Here is a 23,374-nt window from a genome sequence, read left to right as displayed (position 1 = left end):
GATCGCGATTTTTTAAACTAAATTGATTTGCTTCCGGTACATCAGTTGTATAGTATTTAAATGTTTCATTCTTACCTGTAATCAGACTGTTTCTTGCCGTCCGCAAGGAACACGGTGAAGTCGTGGTTGTCTTCTAACAGCAACTTGGCCGTTAACCCGGTGCAGTTATGCAGCACGTACGGCGCGCCGTAATATTCCGATTTTGTGTTCTACAATTATATAAATTAGTCAATAAACTGTGCTCTTCAAAGTAGCAGAAAAGACAAACAGATCGATCCAGATACCTACATATCAAAGTAAACAAAACAAACTAATATACTACTACATAAAACTACTCAAAACTAAAGCCTCCGCCACACATAAAGCGTTTTGATAGCGTAGCGTTAGCGGAGCGCAATGATAGCGGTGCGCCGGACGAACGCTGGCGTTCCGCTCGCAATCCGTGCTCGTTAGTTCCCGCCGGCGTCCGCTGGGCGCAACGCCAGCGTTCGTCCGGCGCACCGCTATCAATGCGCTTCGCTAACGCTCCGCCTACGCTCTCAAAACGCGCATGTGTGGCCGAGCTTTAAATACGTAACCTACAAATAAAAAAATGTATGCTAAATACTAAATCGCCATCTGTAGGCAAGGTACCCAGAATACTGGCCGCATTTCCCCTCTGTATAATGTATTTTTTAATACTACGTCCGTGGCAAACAAGCATACGGTCCGCCTGATGGAAAGCGGTCACCGTAACCTATGGATGCCTGCAACTCAAGGTCACATGCGCGATGCCAACCCATTAGAAACTTGTACACTCCCTTTTGCTGTGTTAAGTACACAGCAAAAAGGAATGTACAAGTTCGAAGGAAGGTTCGGGTTGCCGGCGACTCGAAGGACAATTGATACTATATTCCGTCTATTGGTATAGTGATACAAATTTGTTGAATAAAATACTGGCCAGCCCTCTGGTCGCCCGAGGTACTTTACATATGAATCTAGTCAATAAATTAATCATAATAGTTACAAGTAACGTATTTAGTAATGTTAAAGTTAATTTTGTAACTAGCACGATTAAAGATCATTTTTATTACCATAACCGGCTACTTTTTGCTCTGTAGCAGCTAAGTAGTACATCTTTTCATAAATCGTCATAAACGGCAAATTTGTGCGCGCCATACCTTCCATGGGTAATCCATGGTAGAAGGCAGATTATGATAATAGTGTTCTTACATTTTCTTCGTGCAGTCTCGCCAAAACACTTCCACTTTGGTCTGCGGTGTCAGCAATAGCTGCCGAGAATGAGTTGCCAAGAAGAGTCAGCACCTAAAAAAAAGAATTATACTTTTTAAATTGCCAGTAACATTCCTCTTAATCTTCATGTTCTGTTTGTTTTTTGTTTTGAGTATAAAAAGTCGAACCATTGTTGCAGCATCTGTTGCTGGAGCCATAACCTTCTAGCAGGCAAGTATGGTCGCGCGACTATGCTTGCCTGCCTGATATAGTTTAGTTCCGACAACTGAACTAGATGGCGCTAGTAGTACCTACCCTTACATTATTACATGACATTGTTCACAATCATGTTCTTCATGTTTGTGTTAGGGCATTTTTGAATTTGGGACCCCCCCAATCAGCGTAACTTGTTAACAAAAATTAACTGGCTGTCAGTTTTGTGACGACAAAAAATTAAGCAAAAAATCTGTCTAAAAATTTACTTTTTTCACATTCTGAATGTAGATTAATGCTTAAGGTTTATGTACTTAACACAAAAACAATATTTTTATCGAAATTTCATGCTTAATTATTGTAACAAAACTGACAGCGAGTTAATTGTTGTTAACAACTTACGCTAATTGGGGGATCCCAAATTCTGAAAATGCCGATTGACTCAATAAACATTAATGTTATTAATGTTCTGTTTTACCTCCATTCCACTCCTATAAGTAGTAATAAAATAGTAAATCCGATTTTGTCATTACACTGTTTTCGTAATTAGTTCATATCGTTGAAAATAGATGGCGCTAGTAGTACCTTATTTGAGCTCATAGGAGTGAGATCTAGCTGATTAACTTTCGCAGGGACAGTGTGAAGTTTAATTTTATTTCTTTAGGGTAATCGTTATTATAGTTCGTCGTTGTATTTAACATTGATGGTGCCACTAAAAATGGGTGTAAAGTGTCCTCTCTTAAAAGTGAGTTGTCTAGCCGGTGCTTAATAAAGACCTAATGAATTCATATTCATTTTACGCAATAAATATACACATACACATACAATCACGCCTGTATCCCATAAAGGGGTAGGCAGAACACATGAAACTACTAAAGCTTCAGTGCCACTCTTGGCAAATAAGGGGTTGAAAGAAAACGAAACTGTGACATTGCAGTGACAGGTTGCCAGCCTCTCGCCTACGCCACAATTTAACCCATATCCCATAGTCGCCTTCTACGACACCCACGGGAAGAAAGGGGGTGGTGAAATTCTTAACCCATCATCACACAGGCACGCAATAAATATATTGTTGATAATTAGGCTTGGTGACACTTTGCCGCTCTTAGTGACAGTAATTTCTAGTGTTTCCTGTCTGGAGGTGGTTACCGCCTTGTCACAGTATAATAAAGAGTACTATCGTACAGTACGGCCACTCCCGCTCCCCGCTGAAAGTGCCACTGCCACCCCCACTCGGTTTCCTCACAGTTAACGCCTGCCAAAAACGCGAACAGTCGATCTGTCATATTTCACTCATACAAGCATAGTACGCGTTCACCTACACGAGCTTAGACTGTGTGCTAGGAACGCGCCTTTTTAGGGTTCCGTAGTCAACTAGGAACCCTTATAGTTTCGCCATGTCTGTCTGTCCGTCCGTCCGTCCGTCCGTCCGTCCGCGGATAATCTCAGTAACCGTTAGCACTAGAAAGCTGAAATTTGGTACCAGTATGTATATCAATTACGCCAACAAAGTGCAAAAATAAAAAATGGAAAAAAATGTTTTATTAGGGTACCCCCCCTACATGTAAAGTGGGGGCTGATATTTTTTTTCATTCCAACCCCAACATGTGATATATTGTTGGATAGGTATTTAAAAATGAATACGGGTTTACTAAGATCGTTTTTTGATAATATTAATATTTTCGGAAATAATCGCTCTTAAAGGAAAAAAAAGTGCGTCCCCCCCCCCCCTCTAACTTTTGAACCATATGTTTAAAAAATATGAAAAAAATCACAAAAGTAAAACTTTATAAGGACTTCCTAGGAAAATTGTTTTGAACTTGATAGGTTCAGGAGTTTTTGAGAAAAATACTGAAAACTACGGAACCCTACACTGAGCGTGGCCCGACACACTCTTGGCCGGTTTTCATATATTTGATCGCCAGTGTCCGAAGTGTGGCCTTGTATGCTAGCAACGTGTCACTGCAATATCACAATTTATTTATTTATTAACTTGAGTGGCAACGCACGAAGCGCTTTGCTTCTTTTTTTCTTATGCGCACTGTCAAGGAGTGGAATTCCTTGCCGGCGGCTATATTTCCGAGTTCATATAACCCGGCAACCTTCAAATCAAAAGTGAACAGGCATCTTCTGGGCGAGTTCACTCCATCGTAGGCCACGTCTTTGCCTTTGGCTAGTCTGTGGCCAAGAGTAAGCCCATTTATACACCGTGTTTCACTTAACACTAAAAACCTGAAAACCGTTTGTTCAGAATCGAGAGTAGAATCGATTGAGCTATATCTTGATGGGGGTAATATTTTTATTTAAATTAGTTATTTTTTACGTGCCTATTCTATTGTATTCGTAATACAACATTGTGTATATCGCATTGCTAGAGGTTGTTTACCTTTTTCAGTATTTAGGGGTTAGGGGTATTAATACTGACTGGTTACTTGGGCGATTATTTTTTCCGCTACGAGTTTGACGTTGTTTGTCAGTTTAATCTTAATGTTTATCATAAGTCATAACAAACTGAACTTGTACCTAATTACAACCTTGTCATTCTGAATATTTGGTTTAAATTTGCTTACTGCGATTACCTGTCCAATTTGAAGTTTACTGTGACAAAGCTTTAAAGTGTTTTACAATGAAATCTTAGCTGTCTATTGGTAAACCTTATGTCGTTGCAGTAACGTACACAAATAAATAGTTTTATGGTTTATGATGGTAGTTAGCAATTATTTTATTGAGTGTAGAGCTAAAAGTCAAGTAGAGCTGTACAGGAATCTAAAAATTCAATTTAAAAAAAAAGTAAGCATCAGATTAAAAGATGAATACTCTAGATGAGTTTAAAAAAATAAAAATCTGTTGGGGTGTCTGAGGTTTTGAGTGATACCGGAAACACGTCGTATATATAAAAAAAAAACGTTCATGAGCAGTTTCGTGTGCTCTAGCCCTTTGTGTATATTTGTAATACTTTACCTCCACGCCGCTCCTAGTGACAGTAATCTCGAGTGTTTCCTGGCTGGAGATGGTGACAGTCTTGTTGGCTTGCCGGTGCGCTATGAGGGCCACGTTGGCCGCTTCGTCAGTCAAATCTATGACGCTCTGTTCTAAAGCTGGACGCATGACAACCTGTAAGTGGAGAAAAACAATATGTGTGTATGTTCTATCAAAGAGGATCGAGTATTATAGAGAGTTACTGTCGAAGTAAAATGTGTAATCACAGTGCATAGACTGCCATCTCTTGACACAGGCTTAAAACTTTGGAACCTCAGTTTTGACAATTTGGTCCATATTCTTAGCACAATATGTGTTAAAATGTCAAATATTAATATTAGAGCCATCTAGCTGAGCGTACCCCAAAGGTATAATGCCATCTAGGCCGCCGTACTTTTTTCTGTATGGTACTGAGGTACGTTTTTTTCTTAAACTATCTGTCTATACGGAGTTATTATGTCTTTGGTTCTATATACAGTATACATTTTCAGCGCTGGTAGCCTAGCGGTAAGTACGTGCGACTTTCGTTCCGGAGGTCGCGGGTTCGAACCCCGGCTCGCACCAATGAGTTTATCGGAATTTAACTTCTGGTGTTTCGGGTGTCCATGGGCGGCAGTGATCGTTTACCATCAGGCGACCTGTCTCCTCGTTTGCCTCCTATCCCATAAAAAAAGGTATTCGTACCTTGTCATAGTATAGTAATAAGCTAATAAAACGGAGCTACGAGGTTACATTGTAAAATAAAACAAGTCCGCATATGAAATGTAATCTCATACGATTCACTGTAATAAGTACGCTTCGTACAGTACGATTAACATCACTCTAAGACCAAATTAAATTATTTCATAGGAAATATTTTAATTTGTATTTTTTAGTAGACACACTACTATTATTTAACTATAAACTGAAATAAATGTCATATACAAAGAAAAAATGACCAAGGCCTCCAAGTGTCCGATGCTGGATTCGAACCAGCGTACTCCGTTATAGCCACGGATGCCTCAAACCACTCGGCCAACCGGTCACGGCGGCAAGGGTCGAAATTTTCAAGTATATGACACAATTACCGAAGGCTAAGGCGCCCCCTGCCATCTCTGAGGTAGAACCGGAACTAGTTCGACCTCCTAACTGAATCAAACCATGTGATTACGAGTTAGCGAAGAGAGATGGCGCCACCATATTCACTCTAAGACCAAATTAAATTATTTCATAGGAAATATTTTAATTTGTATTTTTTAGTAGACACACTACTATTATTTAACTATAAACTGAAATAAGGCGCGCTCTTTCTATGCACGTACTCTCGGCTATTTTTTTTTCAAAGTTGTACACCCCACTTTTTTTTTGGATTTGGAAATTTTTATGTGGTTTCCACTCAGAATCGCGAGCTCTTTCAATCCTAATAGGAGAAAAAAACTGTCCCAAGGTTTTTTTCCCATTCCATTACCATTTTTTCATACATTTTGTATGGCGGTAACGGAACGGAAGGTCTGAAAAATGTATGGAAATCTTGGGACATTTTTTTTCTCCTATCTGGATGGAAAGACCTCACGATTCTAAGTATGAATCGCGTAAAAAATACCCATGTTACAAAAAAAGTGGGGTGGACAACTTTGAAAAAAAAAATGGCCCCTCTAATGCTCGCCATAAGCCCACAAGTGCGAGTGAGAGTCTTAATCACACCCGCACTTTAAATGTGCTATTGCACGCAGGCGGAGCGTGAGTTATAGAAAAATCGTTCTCCCAAGGGAATAATGAAATTTCTTGTAACATACTTAACTTTTTTTACATCTATTTACATATTTCTTACATTGCGAGTGTGGATGAAAAACATTGTGTGTAACTCGGGGAGTATGAGTATTACTAACTCGAGTCTTTAAATCGCTCCGGCAAGCCGTCGCGATTTAACTTGCTCTCGTTAGTAATATTCAACTTCCTCCCCTTGTTGCACAATGTACTATTAATGCCCTGACGCTCAGTTGGTAATGGTTCTACTAGCACGATAGACTTACTGCGTTTTGTAAACTCACCTCCATCTTCAGTTCCCAAGGCACATGTTTGTAGGAGTAGTCTTTAAGTACTTCGACAGGTTCTATCAGCGGCTCCCACACGGCGCGGCTGAGGTTGTAATACGACACTTGCATCGCCCACGTCGACTCCAAGTAGAACTGCAATGTTGAACAATAGGCTACTAGACTCTTATCGAATTTGGCACAAGAAATGATTGTTTCCTGTAGTATTTGACATAAGAAACCTATTTTTATAGATTTTGGGTATTAAAACTGTATGGTGGCTATGTATTTTCGGGACTTAATCGCGTATTTACTATGTTTTAAACATTATGTTTTAAACACTAACCTCCGACGTTTCAAGGACGGCATTGTCCCCGTGGACCACGGGGACAATGCCGTCCTTGAAACGTCGGAGGTTAGTGTTTAAAACATAGTAACTACGCGATTAAGTCCCGTTTGCAATTTTAAATATGTGTAAAATCGTGAAAGTTTGAATCAGTGTTATGTATTTTCGATTAAAAATGTGTGTAATATTTTAACTTTGGCCACTAGTAAGGCGGCGGAATTGAAAAAAGTCGTCTAGTTTTGAAGTTGATGTGACTGGAGAGTATACTGCTGACAAGTGGTATCGTTGTGATCGGTAGACTTTACTGAGTACGTAATAATGACTTGTCACTTTCTCAGACTGTGGGGGGGTTAACTATGACGTCACAAAGATCGCGGTCCCGGGTTTCAATTTTTTGCCAATTTGTCTAGAACCCCTTATCCAATTTTGAAAAATGAGGTGTCGATTGAAAGCGTATAACATGCTGATTAAGATTTATTATATGTGAAGAGTATAGTTTTGTTAGTTATTTTTTAATTAATAATAATGCAAAAAATACTTTTTTTTACTCTCTTTTTTGATTTTTGTGACTCAAAAGGCAATGAAAACGGCCACTTAGCTAAAAAATATGTTATATAAATCATTTAACTACATTATTAAGCTATCTGTTGCTTTTTAAATTTCTACGATCGGATAATAAATAAGCAAACTACAACCACATACCTGTAGGCGGGGAGTACCGCTTGACACGCGTTCCCATACATTCGGCGTCTACCAAATTACACCTCGCGCAAAATTCGTTTCAAGCAGATATACCTCTAATCTTATTCATCGTAACCTATCAATATTGGTATCATTTGAAAGTACAATTAAAGTACTTTAAGAAACAATGTCAATCATTTTCATAAAATCAATAATCGCCAGTCTGTGGTGGTTACAAAGGAAAAAAGTGGGTATGCAATTTGACTGGTTTCCTAGGTTTGATACCCTAGACGAGTTTAAAAGGGGAGGTAAAGGTGACATATGGGTTGTTCTCTGGCCTAAAAGCTATACAGAGGGTCAGGGAGAAAAAACTAGGGTTTAAGTTTAGTTTTAAGTTATTTTTTCTTTTATTTGTTGATTTTATTGTGTTTAATTTTTTGTAATTTTATCAAGGATACACATTGGTTTCTTTTGCTGAAAATTCCCTTTTTTATGAGAAATGTTATGAATTTCATGGCATTTTCCGATAGAGACTAAAATTAACTTTCAAATAAGGCCACATAGTCATACTGATACATAGTCATACCCTTAATATTATATAAGTAAAAGTATGACTATGTGGCCTACTGATACATAGTCATACCCTTAATATTATATAAGTAAAAGTATGACTATGTGGCCTTATTTGAAAGTTAATTTTAGTCTCTATCGGAAAAAGCCATAAAATTCATAACATTTCTCATAAAAAAGGCAACTTTTAGCAAAAGAAACCAACGTGTATCCTTGATAAAATTACAAAAAAATTTAACACAATAAAATCAACAAATAAAGGAAAAATAACTTAAAACTAAACTTAAACCCTAGTTTTTTCTCCCCTGACCCTCTGTGTAGCTTTTAGGCCAGAGAAAAACCCATATGTCACCTTTACCTCCCCTTTTAAACTCGTCTAGGGTATCAAACCTAGGAAACCAGTCAAATTGCATACCCACTTTTTCCTTTGTAACCACCACAGACTGGCGATTATTGATTTTAAAAAAATGATTGACATTGTTTTTTAAAGTACTTTAATTGTGCTTTCAAATGATATCAATATTGATAGGTTACGATGAATAAGATTAGAGGTATATCTGCTTGAAACGAATTTTGCGCGAGGTGTAATTTGGTAGACGCCGAATGTATGGGAACGCGTGTCAAGCGGTACTCCCCGCCTACAGGTATGTGGTTGTAGTTTGCTCATTTATTATCCGATCGTAGAAATTCAAAAAGCAACAGATAGCTTAATAATGTAGTTAAATGATTTATATAACATATTTTTTAGCTAAGTGGCCGTTTTCATTGCCTTTTTGAGTCACAAAAATCAAAAAAGAGAGTAAAAAAAAACGTATTTTTTGCATTATTGTTAATTAAAAAATAACTAACAAAACTATACTTTTCACATATAATAAATCTTAATCAGCATGTTATACGCTTTCAATCGACACCTCATTTTTCAAAATTGGATAAGGGGTTCTAGACAAATTGGCAAAAAATTTAAACCCGGGACCGCGATCTTTGTGACGTCATAGTTAACCCCCCACAGTCTGAGAAAGTGACAAGTCATTATTTCGTACTCAGTAAAGTCTACCGATCACAACGATACCACTTGTCAGCAGTATACTCTCCAGTCACATCAACTTTTCCCGAGACCCTCTCGCCGCTCTACTAGAACATCAAAGGAGTGAGCCTTCTGTACTTGTACTATTATATATTCTTTGACTAGGAGCCCTTTAGGTGAAGGCCTCTTCCAAAGATGTAAATTTTTCACGATCTTTAACTTTTTTTTTTTTTAATTTGAACCAGCCACTTTTATACTTACCTAGATCATATTATTTGTAAATTATTCCGTTTCGTTAAGGAAGATTTTAGACACCGCCTAAAGCAGGATTGAAACATCGAAAAAAGATATCTCTCGGGACTCGTGTGAACAAATTACCAATCTCCATGACACTCACCATGAACATACATACAACATACATACAATCACGCCTGTATCCCATAAAGGGGTAGGCAGAACTCATGAAACTACTAAAGCTTCAGTGCCACTCTTGGCAAATAAGGGGTTGAAAGAAAACGAAACTGTGGCATTGCAGTGACAGGTTACCAGCCTCTCGCCTACGCCACAATTTACTCACCATGAAATGCACTAATATATTACGTGACAACAATATTTTACAACATTAACTGACAAAGGGACCATTATATTTGCCATTATCAGTTAAAAGGGTACTTGTTATCGGCTACCAATAAAGCGTTACTTCCACATTCACGATTCAAATGAGTCCTAACTTCGACTTCGTTGTATGCGTGTAATAATACATTGTAATTAATTAATAAGATGAAGTTAGTAATTAAAATTTAAGTGAAATGCAATAATTAATAGATATGTTATAAACAGAGCTCAGCGGGGGTGAGCTGTTTTCAGAGTTTGCACAATATGGACATGCCTTGTCATTCGATATGTGGTGTAATTTGATAGCTAAAAAAATATTTTATTTTGGCTGCCTTTCCGCTACGATATTTACGTCGCTATTAACAAATTAAATTTACCGCAAGCTTTTTTAGCAAACCTCTTTAGATAATATATATGATACTCTTAAAGTTAATCAAGTGATATTATACGATATCAAACCTCTTTAGATAGGCAATAAATCTGTTTAAGGATGCCATATTCAACTGAGTGAAATATCATGACAATGTCAATATTCTATTATTCTGTTGTGTTATTTTATCAGCAGCCCCTCAATTTTAAGTAAGCGAATAAATAATTAATAATATAACCAAAAATAGATTATTCCGATTTTGAGTATGCCGAAAATAAAAGCAATAATAGTCCTAAAGTGGATTCAAAATGAACCCGACATGACATTTGACGGCAACAAAACCATTTTTTAAAACCATTAAAGATCTTTTTCTATCTATTGGCTTCGTGCGAAGTGCATGGAGGGGGTAAGCAAAGCGATCGCAGTGCTTGCGGTGGTCAAAATCGACACTGATTGTGGTTGTCATCTATCAAAACTCATAAAATATAATACAATGTGTAATGTTTCATATGGGGCATCAATGTTGTTTCGTTGTTAATTGTAAAAATAATGGCATAAATAGTCGTTGCACGTTCTATGCGTTTCTTAAAGCACACTGGAAATTGGATCAAAGAACTAAATGGATAGCTACGGTGAAAAGAAAACGTAAGTGACATGTCAAAACAAACCATTATAATAAATGATATTTAAGCTTTGTTTACCTAATATTGTTCAATACGCTGTTAGTATTTTTCGTACCGTAAAAGATTATGCTTAAAGATTTAGGCCTAGCCTGGGAATAGGCCCGTTTCGGATATTTCTGCGGCCGCGGACATGACTAGGTACTTACGTTTAGATTTGTTTTATATGGCATTAACGGGACGGAGGTTTAGCGAATACCATATCACTAGCTCGAAGAACTTGTACCATTACTCCTATGTTCTTCAAGATTCTTTATATGCCCTGCCAGCACCAATTTATTGACTCTTTCTGTAGTCTGGGGTTGGAAGTTTATACCGTGAGTAATGCTTTGGAAACTGATTTTTGGTATTATATCCATGTCTTTATAATCTATCTACCTAAATTACACTTGAAATAGTAGCTCTTGTTATTTCGATTTATTTAAAATTAACGAAAAATCGTTAAAATATAATGTTTCTTTACATGTAATTTTTTGTCATTTTCCACTTCAAGTTCACATGGTAGTGGGCGTAATTGTCGTGCACGTAGCCAATAAGTGGATCTTAAACTCAAGAAGAAATGCGTTGAAAATATAGAAAAACTTATAATTGTTTATTACAATAATAAGGAAAATTTAGAATAAATCAGAAAACTTAGTATCTACTCGTTTTGTACATAAGGCATTGACATTTTAGTTTAATTATAATTAATAAAGTTGTATTTTCTTTTATTTTAATATTTCTTTCTAAGGTGTATCTATTATATTAATGTCTACACTTGACATAAGTGACGTGACGTCAAAATGGCTCACCCCTGCCAAGCTCTGGGGCCTATTGCATAACAATTTACAACTTGTATTACAAGCGGAACTCTCTTTCTTATAAAATGAATTGGAGGGGGACTACCGCTTGTAATATGAGTTGTAAATTGTTATGCAATAGGCCCCTGGTTATAAATTAACCAAATTCTAGTTTATACGGGGGGGACAGCGCGTACGCAGTCCCCACTACCAAAAATTACGCATCCGAGTTATCCACATTAGGGATAATCGCAAGGGTCAACCCAACCGCAGTGCAATGGAAGGGTCTCGCCCTGGGGGAACCGCCTTTTTGATCACGGTGTCCCCTATGCCAGGTAAGTATGATTTCACTACGTTACTGCGAAGGGGTGATTATTCGCGGAAAAATCTTAACACCGCGATGTACGAATCGGAGGCGAAGAGCACAGCGACATCTAGCGGCAAATGTTGGAAATTGTTTGTTTAGAGAAGCGACAATACGCTCCTCGCAAAAGTCATCGCAAAAACCCATCAAGTTGTTAACCAATCATCAACCATTTATTAATTGTTATGTTTATAAAATGTACGTTTCATACGTAAACGTACTTTGTAAACGTACATGGTTACTGATACATATACAGTGAGCAACGAAAAGACAGACCGAAGCCCTCTTACGTGTATACATACACCTCTGGCCAACTCTAGTATTGTAACACTCACTACAGAGTCAGAGCAAGTTCGACCTGGCCAGCCATATTATTAGAGCCCATAATAGGCGTAATCCCTAATTGCCGAGGTCGGCGAGGTCGCCGTCATCGAAATCAGTGAGGAGAACTATCCATACTAATATTATAAATGGGAGTGTGTGTGTCTGTTTGTTGGTCCGTCTTTCACGGCAAAACGGAGCGATGAATTGACGTGATTTTTTAAGTGGAGATAGTTGAAGGGATGGAGAGTGACATAGGCTACTTTTTGTCTCTTTCTAACGCGTGCGATCTTGCGAAGCCGCGGGCAAAAGCTAGTGTGTATATACATTTTTCCTAGTTATTTTATTTACATTTCTAATAAAAAACATGTTTCGGTCGGACACTAATTTCTAAGAAAAAGTTTTTTGTTGAAGAACCAGGAAACCAGTAGCGGCTGGTCTATACAAGCCGGCTTGCCTAAAATTGATTACTATAGCCTGTCAACCAAATTTTGGCAGTAGCAATGTACATCAAACTAAAGTATGGTATCCCTATGAAACGGACAAAAAACAGCAATGTACGTCGAACAGCCACAGATATTTTTTTTTCAAGGGGCTCGCTCCTTCCTTACGAATTAGATAATGTATTAAAAAGGGACGGATATGTGCTAGTTATTTCTCTTTTTGGTAGGACGGAGATTTCCACAGATAAGATACAAATGACACGCGAACTTCCACCGATTTTCAAAACTAGTGTTGCTAGCCCGCGATTTTTCAAATTTGCCGCCTTTTTCTAGTGACAAGATTTGGTTGACGGTCTATAGTACCTAAACTACCTAATGTTAAGGTAGGTTTATTCTTGCTCAGTGTTGCCTAGCAGAAATTATCACCAGCCGCCACTGCAAGAAAAAAGAAATATTAACGCGGAGTATCTGGGGTTTATTGACGGTTCATGATTTCCAAATTCAATCCTCTGGAAGTCTGGATTCAATAAGGGCCCATTTAGACGGTACGAGAACTCGCATACTAGTTTTATTACATTGCGGTATTTGATGGCTGTGAAAAATTGTATGTAACCTCAACAGCCTGCAATGTAACTAAAATCGCATGCGAGTTCGCACGCCGTCTAAATCAGTCCTAACTGAGATAGAGTAATTCGTGACTACTTTAAAAAAAACTTGTATCTTCGTCTGTCAATGAAAAGAAAATTGTAGTAAGTATGTATGGAATGCATATAGACTTACTGCGTTTTAACTTTGAGGAACAGCGTGAGATACGAGATTATTTAAGAGTAGTGACGAATTGGCCCCCTGTGAAGTAAAGGGGCCTATCAAAAATTGCGCTCGGACTCCCTTACGGCAGCCGGGCGCGGGTAGTTACATGTGGGTGTCAGCATCAGTGCTCTCACTTTACGATCACTGCGCACTATGCTCCCCAAGACAAGGAAGTTGTGGAGCGGTGACCGCGTCGGTCTTGTGAAGTTACACGGACACAACTATAGCGCGAGCTAACTAGCGTGCAGCGACATCTATCGGTAGATCTGAACAAGTGGTAACATGAAGAAATACTACAGTCAGCATCGACCACTAGCTTAGCACCCCTGCATTCATTTTACGTAATACGCAGTGGTGCTACCTGAATGCTTTTCTTGACAGTATACACTTGAGAACACATGTGTCAATTTCAGAAATAATTATTTTCTAAGAACAAAATTGGTCCCAAGAGAATACCGACATTACCAACATTTTGACATTACAGATAATTGTTTTTTTTTTGTTTCTTGAAATTGTTATAAAATCGTTTATTGGGATCTCTATTGATTCCCTTCCGCATTTATTCACATGAATAAATCTAGGTATAGAAAAGAGTAAGCTTAAAACGATAAAACGTAATAGCTAGATTAATTGAAAAATTTAAATTCTTAGTGAACATTCCGCGTCTTTTTATACCATATTAGTTGTAAAGAAGCATACAAACCGACTGACGGTAAGGTCAATAGCACACTCAATGAAGCCTATCTCGCGGGAAATAATTCGTGTATAGGCAAATTTTGGCATAGTTGTAGGGAATGGTGTTCTAATCCACATACTCAAAGTACTGATGGGTAGGGGAGGAGCTAACGGGTGGAGGGGAGTGTAAAGGTCCCTTTTTTAGTTTTTCGCGAATAACTCTTAAACTGTGGCACATAGCAAGAAATGTTCTGAAACACAAGTAATCTTCATAAAATTCTCTACAAAAAAGTCTTATACACTTTTTATCTGGGACCAATCGTTCATGAGATACGGAAGGGAAAAGATGGACAATAAAGGAATAAACTCATTTGTTTATGAACAATACGTTTATTCTTATAGAGACGCGGTAGCGTGTCAAGCCAGGTTCAAGTAACAAAAGTAGCAAGCAGCACCGTGTGTAATATTACACGAACCGTTTGGAGCCACATTTGACCCCCTTCTAACTCAAAAACTATATCACATAAACGTGTTATAATGCAACGTAAAAAGAAACCAACGCGCGTAGTAAAAGTATGAGCTATAAGCGCTCCTCAATAAGCCCGGTACTAGCAGCCCGCTTTAGTGCCTTTTCACATTATCCGATCCGATATCGGATGTCGGAAGGATTTCAAAGGCAAAAATCCAAGACGGCGCCTTAAATGTACGGGATATCGGTCCTACTTCCGATATCGGATCGGATAATGTGAAAACGCACTTACCCCGCGCGCGCGCGCAGCCCTTTATAAGCCACCGCGCGGCCAGCGCTCGCTCATCCCAGTCGTCCTCAAAACGTCGACGTAAGACCGCCCCACAAGGATGGGGCGCGACCAGATATAGCCCTCACAGCGCCCAGCGCGGAAAGGGCTACTCACACCTATTTACAAAATATTTTTATTCATTCTTCAATACAAAATATTTGTACACCTGCTTGAATATTGAATGCACGTGCTAAACTTACTTCTATTTTAGGAAAATTTTACTTATTGAATCCGAAAAAAAGGCGTACAAATATTTTTGTATTTAACGTCCAATTTATTTACCACCTACTGAATGGGTATGAACTAGAAGAGGCGATGGCATATTAAAGCCAGTGACAACCAACGACCCAGTGGCACCTGACTCCATTCTCAAAACTATATTTTGCCGATGCAAAACTGGGTGTGGGGTGCGATGCGGCTGCCGAAAAGCAGGAATTACCTACTCCAGTGTCTGTGGTGTATGCTCGGGAGCATGCACTAACGGAGCTCCCATCGAAGTAGAGACGGAAGATAGTTAGGAATTTTATTTATGAATTTATCCCATCAAAGCAAAACTGGGCGGTCGTGATGCTTTGCTTGTCAAGTCAGCTACAATGTAATCGGATCGCTGCGCGAGACAAACTGAGCGAGCGCTGCTGTAGCGTCGTTCAACACCCCTGCTGGGGTGTGAGTAGCCCCTTCCGCGCTGGGCGCTGTGAGGGCTATATCTGGTCGCGCCCCATCCTTGTGGGGCGGTCTTACGTCGACGTTTTGAGGACGACTGGGATGAGCGAGCGCCGGCCGCGCGGTGGCTTATAAAGGGCTGCGCGCGCGCGGGGGTAAGTGCGTTTTCACATTATCCGATCCGATATCGGAAGTAGGACCGATATCCCGTACATTTAAGGCGCCGTCTTGGATTTTTGCCTTTGAAATCCTTCCGACATCCGATATCGGATCGGATAATGTGAAAACGCACTAATGCGGGCTGCTAGTACCGGGCTTATTGAGGAGCGCTTATAGCTCATACTTTTACTACGCGCGTTGGTTTCTTTTTACGTTGCATTATAACACGTTTATGTGATATAGTTTTTGAGTTAGAAGGGGGTCAAATGTGGCTCCAAACGGTTCGTGTAATATTACACACGGTGCTGCTTGCTACTTTTGTTACTTGAACCTGGCTTGACACGCTACCGCGTCTCTATAAGAATAAACGTATTGTTCATAAACAAATGAGTTTATTCCTTTATTGTCCATCTTTTCCCTTCCATATCTCGTGAACGATTGGTCCCAGATAAAAAGTGTATAAGACTTTTTTGTAGAGAATTTTATGAAGATTACTTGTGTTTCAGAACATTTCTTTCTATGTGCCACAGTTTAAGAGTTATTCGCGAAAAACTAAAAAAAGGGACCTTTACACCCCCCTCCACCCGTTAGCTCCTCCCCTACCCATCAGTACTTTGAGTATGTGGATTAGAACACCATTCCCTACAACTATGCCAAAATTCGCCTATACACGAATTATTTCCGCCGACGGACAGTTAAATGTCTTCGTTAGGCGTGCTACAAGGCCATCGTTGCCCGAGCAATCTCGTAGTTGCCTAGTAGTGGTATTTCTACAAGTAGGTACATTATACATGTATATGTATTATGTACGTACAACTTATACAAATATTAAAAAATATCACAGTACTACTTTTCATGATTTAATGGGGGGGACAGCGCGTACGCAGTCCCCACTACCAAAAATAACGCATCCGAGTTATCCACATTAGGGATAATCGCAAGGGTCAACCCAACCGCAGTGCAATGGAAGGGTCTCGCCCTGGGGGAACCGCCTTCTTGATCACGGTGTCCCCTATGCCAGGTAAGTATGAATTCTCAGCAGTGGGTGTCGTCTCAATACCCCCTCGGGGGTTTGGGGATGCTGCTCGGGGCAAACGAAAGCGATACGCCGCTGGCTCTGTCGCGCCAATACGCAAGCGCGATAGAGATAGATATCTACTAGCGCTTCGTTTCGTGAGCGATTGTGCCATTCGGCTAGCCACCCTGGTTTTTGTTCGATGCCCCGAGCAGCATCCCCAAACCCCCTCGGGGGTATTGAGACGACACCCACTACATTACTGCGACGGGGTCGTCGTTCGTGGAAAAATCTTAACACCGCGATATACGAATCGGACGCGGGCAGCACAGCGACATCTAACGGCAAATGTTGGAATCAATTTCCATCTACTTTGCCGCCGCCACAAACCGTACAGGAGTCTAGAGCAACCATTTAGTTTGTATTGTGTTATTCTACTCACATCAGAGCTCCAGTCCTTAACTTGCCCAGTAAGGGAAGCCTGCATAACCAGCACGGGTATCGTCTCAGTACCGATCTGCATCTCCAACGAGAGGACGATGGACGGACTGGACAGCATGCAAATCTCGTCGGTCGGGACCTTTTCTTTCACTGTCAGCTCTGGTGGCTCGTCTATGTCCATCGCTTCTTCTGCTATCTCTGTAAGATTAGACTGATTTTAAGTAAATCGATCAAAATACATTGTCATTACACTCAGACACTAAATGTGCTATTTGCACACAGGCGAGTTATAGGAAAATCGTTCTTCCGAGGGAGTTATGAAATTTCTAGTACGGAACTTAACTTTTTTTGTATCTATTTACATCTTTTTTACATTGCGAGTGTAATAAAAAACATTGTGTGTAACTCGGGCCGTAAGAATATTCTAAACTCGAGTCTTCAAATCACTCCGGAAAGCCATCGTGATTTATTCCGCGCCACGTTACACAACGTACTATTAACAGTAAGTTAAGACTTAAGATTAATATTCCCCTATATTTACATTAATTTGTGTCCGAAGGCCGATAAAACGTCTACTTCACAGCTTGCAAAAAAAACGCATTGGTTTATTCGTACGAGGACGTTTTGCCGGCCGCGCACACATTTATTTACATTAAATTACTGACTTTGGACAACCGACTCACATAATATGTAGAAAAGCAAGCACAAAGTATAGAATTAAATGAGTATAGAGTTCTTACGTGTCAGAAAAACGGAATAAAAAGCAAGAACTTACCCGTCTTCAAGAACCAATATGCATTAGGCTTGAACGGAGCAATATCCCACAGATGAGAGTATACTATGATTCTATCAGCTTGCTGCGTGTTGGCCTCTTCGGAGCTGGTCATGGTTGCCATCACGCGGTTTAGTAGTGCTATGATATCTGTAAATATATAATTAAAATTGGGTATGATATATTTTGTGACATATATATACAACTGCGCTGACGTTTACTAGCTTTATGGAGTGTCAAAGAAGATTTGAGTAAGTCCTTTTGGCCCTTTTGGATACTGAAAAACACTTATGTGCGTAGGACAAGATAGCTGGTTGAATCTTCCTTATAATTTGCAATGCATGTCACAGTTCGGCGGTTGACACAGCGCGAAAAAAGGTTATCTGGCTCGAAGAGGTAGCGCTAATTCTTTAATATAAGCCGAACAAGGCCTGCGTTAAGAAATCTAAACACTACATATTATTTGATATTACTTACCTGGCGACACTGTGATCTTAATATTCGATATAGCGACATCGACGTGCATGCCACAGTTCGGGGGCTGAGACAATGCAAAAGACATGTTAGCCGGTTCGAGGAGGTAGCGTTGATTCTTCTCCACTTTGCCAAGAGTCCGGATGACCATTTGGAGACCGGAAATACCACCATCAGCGACCATACGTTCTTCGTTTTTGCGTAGTTTGAAACGGGCTTCCATCTGAAACATATAAATGCTCATAAATATACCAGATTTTAGTATGAGAACGTTTTGTCAACGTGATCACGAGATGAACAAGATTCTCAATTTCATTATGATATGACTGGTTAATTAGATATTCCACTCGACTTATTTACACATTGATAGAGTAGTTTATTCCTTCTCTGCAGCCACAGCCTTAATTTTTATAGACTACTAGCATTTGCCCGCGGCTTCGATCGCGTTAAATTCGAAAATAGCGGAACGCTCTATACAATCTTCCACCCCCCATTTTAGAGAAGTGGGGGGTTAGAAAGAGCCAAAAAGTAGCCTATGTCACTCTCCATCTCTTCAACCACCACTTAAAAAATGACTTCAATACGTCGTTCCGTTTTGCCGTGAAAGACGGACAAACAAACATACACACACACTTTCCCATTTATAATATTAGTATGGATTTTGAAATGACCTCTTCAAAAATTGTTTAACTGAATATATTGTTATATACTTACTTTTAACACCAAAGCGTCGCTCGTTCTCGTTTCGAGATTCCACGCGTATGATATCGGGCTGTTGTATATTAATGTATAATTTTTAAATGTATAATTTGTTATAACAATAAGCCGTGGCTTCGGGCGCCCTGTAGGGCGGCCGGGTTGAGCTGGAGCGAGGCCGCGAGGGTCGCTGAAGATCGGATGGCATGGCGCGAGCTCGTGAAGGCCTTTTGCAACTCTGGGACGCTTTAGGACTAGAACACACATACTTACATTTAACACCAAGGCGTCGCACGTTCTCGTTTCTAGAGATTCCACCAGGATGATATCAGGCTGCTGTATCTTAATGTTGATAGTCATCATGGCCAATTTCTTAGGCTGAGACTCCGCTGGTTGCGCCACTACTGTTGGCTTCTTTTTCACTACTGACTGAAAGGAGAAAATACAAAGTAACCTGTAGCTTCTTTGAACTGTTTTATGATGAACTAAAATAAAAGGTAAGCCGGCCACCATGGTTTGTGACTTCATGAAAGTACTTTGAACACTCTCTGAGATCTAAAAATGCAATCTAATTGTGTTTGAGCTTGTTACATATTATCAAAAACATATATAACTCCGTGTAGATAAATAAAGTCTAGGAAAAAAACGTACCTCAGTACCATACAGAAAAGGTACTGTGGCCTAGATGGCGTTACACCTTTGGGGTACGCTCAGCTAGATGGCGCTAATTAATATTAATATTTGACATTTTAAAGAATATGAGCCAAATTGTCAAAACTGAGGTTCAAAAGTTTTAAGCCTGTGTCAAGAGATGGCAGTCTATGCACTGTGATTACACATTTTACTTCGACAGTAACTCTCTATAATACTCGATCCTCTTTGATATTATATATCATGTAAAGTACTTGTTGCCCATTTCAAGAAATGCAGCCCTCTTTCCGCCCAATGTACATTTGGTTTCAATGGAATTTCAAGGCTCATGTAATCAAATAAAGTAGCATTTCTTTTGTTTCTAAATTTTTCGAACTAATGAAACTCAACTCAATTTCAAGTCAGTACAACTAGAATGAAAAATCCCTAGCAGAAATTTTATATGGTGGATGTTACGAGGATTTGATATAATATTGTATATTTTTTAACGACTGTTCTTACTTGCGATACATCTGGTGCTTTATCCAGCTTGTTGACGACATGCGGAGACTTGTCTTCACCTTCCTCCGAGTCATCATCAGGAACTTCCTCCTCGAGGCCTACTTTCATGAAGTCCGCTATTTTGTTGAGGAAATCCATGGCCAGGATAAGATTGAAGCTGAATACCCTTATGTCGACTGAAATGAGAAAAACACAAATTTCGTCAAGTGACAACCAGGCAATCGAAGCACCTTGTCGTTAAAAAAGCGCAGGAAATCATAATTTCAACTAAGGATCACTACCTATACGATAAAAGTACCTACTAAAACAACCTTTTGCATGTATAAATTTTCGTACCTAAGTATAAAAGAAGGCAAGGAAATATAAATGATCATTGATCATATTTCTGAGTCTGGAAACCTTACTTTGTATTTAAAAAAATCTATGTTTCTGAAAATATCACACACATGCATCATACACATACAAGAAAAAATTGGATCGGTTGCACCAAACCGTCTGTCACTTTTAAAAGAGTAGTTCCTTTTTTTATAGTACAGAGTATTAATGTGTGTTAAATGTGGTGGGTGCAACTGGGCCTTGCAGTAAGAGAGAAGTATTTTACTGCTCTACGGGTCTTAATCGCTTCAAATTGAAAGTGATGAAACTGATGAAAGTTTAAATCAGTATTTCGTTTCGCAATGTTTTTAACCCCCGATGCAAAAACGACGGGGTGTTATAATTATAATGTCTCTCTCTGTTTCTCTGTCTGTTTGTGTGTGTGTCTGTCTGTGGCATCGTAGCTCCCGAACGGATCACAGATTTTTTTTTTTTGTTTAAAAGCTGAATTAGTCGAGTGTTCTTAGCCATGTTTCATGAAAATCGGTCCACTATGTCGGGTTTTTTTTTTTTTCAAAATTTTAATTTTGTGGTTATTGCTTATTCAAACAATGTAACTTACTGTACGTGTCCTGATTCTTCATAGTGTAGGTGATGTCGATCATACTTCGTATCTTGTCCGGGGCCTCCATTAGGGGTTCATTGACTGTTTCCTCAGACATCATATTATCTCCAGATGCTCGGCGACGCTCCAAGTACCTAAAGATAAGAAATAGAAACTATTTAAATATATAGGGGACTGGACTGTAGTAAAAACTAAAATATTTTATACCATGCACGAAATAAAGCATCAGATAATTATAAGAAAAACATGAACAGGATTTATTTTTAAATCCAATCTCTATTTAATAAGTCAGGTAGAAATATATAAAGTAACTGAGTTGACCGTGACGTCACTCAATTCGATTTCATATAAATTCCATATTAACAAGGCGTTCAAATTCGTTTTGACAGTTCTTAAAAAGAAGCTGATTTGACTCTGGCAAGTAGCCTATACTTCCTAGACTCCAGTTTCCTAAGATAAATAAACCACAACTTAAGCCAGCATCAAAGGTCACAATTCATTGGTGGGTGCTAGCGGATATTAAATGGGTCCTGAATGTGTAAGTCTTAGGAGGGTAAGTTGAGGTAAGGTTATGATATCATCAGGTCTGGTGTCGTCTAAAACTAAAGTGTAGTTCACAAGAAGCAGAGACTAACGTACGATCGGAAAAAGCACGTAAATGTTAGATTATCCTGGTTCAGTTTGCGCTACGATCGGACAACGGCATCATATATCTAATTTATCTATTGAAATTATATCGTTCACTATTAGTGACGTATTTATCAAGTTGTCAAAGAACATATGTACATTAGGGTCAATCCGCGGCAAGAGTAACATGAGTCACGATTTTATGGCATGTTCCATTTATTCACGATGCTAGTTCAAGTAATAATCTATCTCTAAATAAATGTTACTTTCCCGGTATATGCATAGATCCTTTCATTTGCAGCTGTAGTTCAAATAAACACTCAATGGAGTCGTGACTCACGGTACTTTACGTGGATTCACCCATTATTTTGCAAAAAACACTTTTTAAAACCTAAATGTACACATAACTTCGTACCTGGTTAACTTTTCGCCACGATCAGGCCTAGTATCGTCCAGTGTACAATCTACTAGAAGTAGCGAAGTGTTGATTGAGCCGTCTGAGAACATGCGGCCTTTCACGGAGAAGAGAGCTAGACAGAAGCGGGCAAGCTCGATGTCACTGTCGATTCCTGGTGCGGCATGCTGAAAGTTATACGGTCAAAGTGAAGCTTCGTTTTGAAATATTCATCATCATATATATTTAAGAGTCAGGCTCTTGTCTGTGGAGTAAGCGTCATTCCGTTCTTTTCTCTGCCGCTTTTTTGAGGTCCTGATACGTCACTACGTTGGTCTTCTCTTTAAGTTGGTCTAAAAACGCACGCCTCGGTCTTCCCCTGCCTCTCCTCTTTTCTATTCGCCCTTCGATTATTGATTTTATGTAAGTATCGTGCCGTATCAGGTACCCCAACATGTTTCCCCTTCTATTTTCAATTGTTGTTAACAGAGATCTCTTCTCCCCGACTTGCTCCAATACTTGTTCATTTGTTTGAAATATTAATTTTAATTTAATATTTATTAAAATTGACGAATTTATGAGTCATAAAGAAGGACCGGAACGGTGTTTATTAGCCCAGCAGGGTTAGCACATGATTGGAGCTAGAGTATGTCGCCGCGAGACTACATGTCCTTATAATGTCATTGATACAAGTAGAAAAAGACGTGTGATCTACTCGTATCTCGCGGCGATGTACTCTCGCAACAGCCCTGCAGGAACCGGGACGGCTAAATTCAAGTACAACTTAGAATAAAAATCGAGTGTTTCTAAAAAGCATGGCAGGTGACAAGTAATAAAGGTGAGGTGTAATGATGTCGAGTTTTATAACAGGTGTGTGAAATTTTTTATGACTATCACGGAATTTATGAAATATAATATCTTTCACTATTCCATTTTATTAGGATTAAGGGGGGGGACAGCGCGTACGCAGTCCCCACTACCAAAAATTACGCATCCGAGTTATCCACATTAGGGATAATCGCAAGGGTCAACCCAACCGCAGTGCAATGGAAGGGTCTCGCCCTGGGGGAACCGCCTTTTTGATCACGGTGTCCCCTATGCCAGGTAAGTATGAATTCACAACGTTACTGCGAAGGGGTGGTTGTTC

General features: G+C 39.3%; 1 protein-coding gene and 4 non-coding genes across 5 annotated transcripts in view; all 5 read right to left on the bottom strand.

The window, feature by feature from the left end:
* The window catches only part of LOC125224899 (vacuolar protein sorting-associated protein 13-like), a 108,678-nt gene that overhangs the window by 41,920 nt on the left and 43,384 nt on the right, over window positions 1-23,374 (bottom strand). The window contains 11 exon segments of the mRNA XM_048128405.1: window positions 76-209; window positions 1,213-1,305; window positions 4,387-4,539; window positions 6,435-6,572; window positions 17,174-17,370; window positions 17,948-18,094; window positions 18,422-18,641; window positions 19,388-19,543; window positions 20,267-20,442; window positions 21,204-21,340; window positions 22,249-22,415. Of these exon segments, the coding sequence (XP_047984362.1) occupies window positions 76-209; window positions 1,213-1,305; window positions 4,387-4,539; window positions 6,435-6,572; window positions 17,174-17,370; window positions 17,948-18,094; window positions 18,422-18,641; window positions 19,388-19,543; window positions 20,267-20,442; window positions 21,204-21,340; window positions 22,249-22,415 (1,718 nt within the window).
* LOC125225002 lies at window positions 11,663-11,824 on the bottom strand. The gene has a single exon (XR_007176945.1). It is a non-coding gene; the product is annotated as a U1 spliceosomal RNA (small nuclear RNA).
* Window positions 13,472-13,595, bottom strand: LOC125225007. The gene has a single exon (XR_007176949.1). It is a non-coding gene; the product is annotated as a U4atac minor spliceosomal RNA (small nuclear RNA).
* LOC125225004 lies at window positions 16,584-16,745 on the bottom strand. The gene has a single exon (XR_007176947.1). It is a non-coding gene; the product is annotated as a U1 spliceosomal RNA (small nuclear RNA).
* LOC125225011 lies at window positions 23,178-23,339 on the bottom strand. Its single transcript, XR_007176953.1, has one exon. It is a non-coding gene; the product is annotated as a U1 spliceosomal RNA (small nuclear RNA).

The sequence above is a fragment of the Leguminivora glycinivorella genome, chromosome 3 (assembly GCF_023078275.1).
Source record: "Leguminivora glycinivorella isolate SPB_JAAS2020 chromosome 3, LegGlyc_1.1, whole genome shotgun sequence".
Lineage (NCBI taxonomy): Eukaryota > Metazoa > Arthropoda > Insecta > Lepidoptera > Tortricidae > Leguminivora > Leguminivora glycinivorella.
Note: the sequence above shows the minus strand (reverse complement) of the source record. Positions and strands in the feature narration are given on the sequence as shown.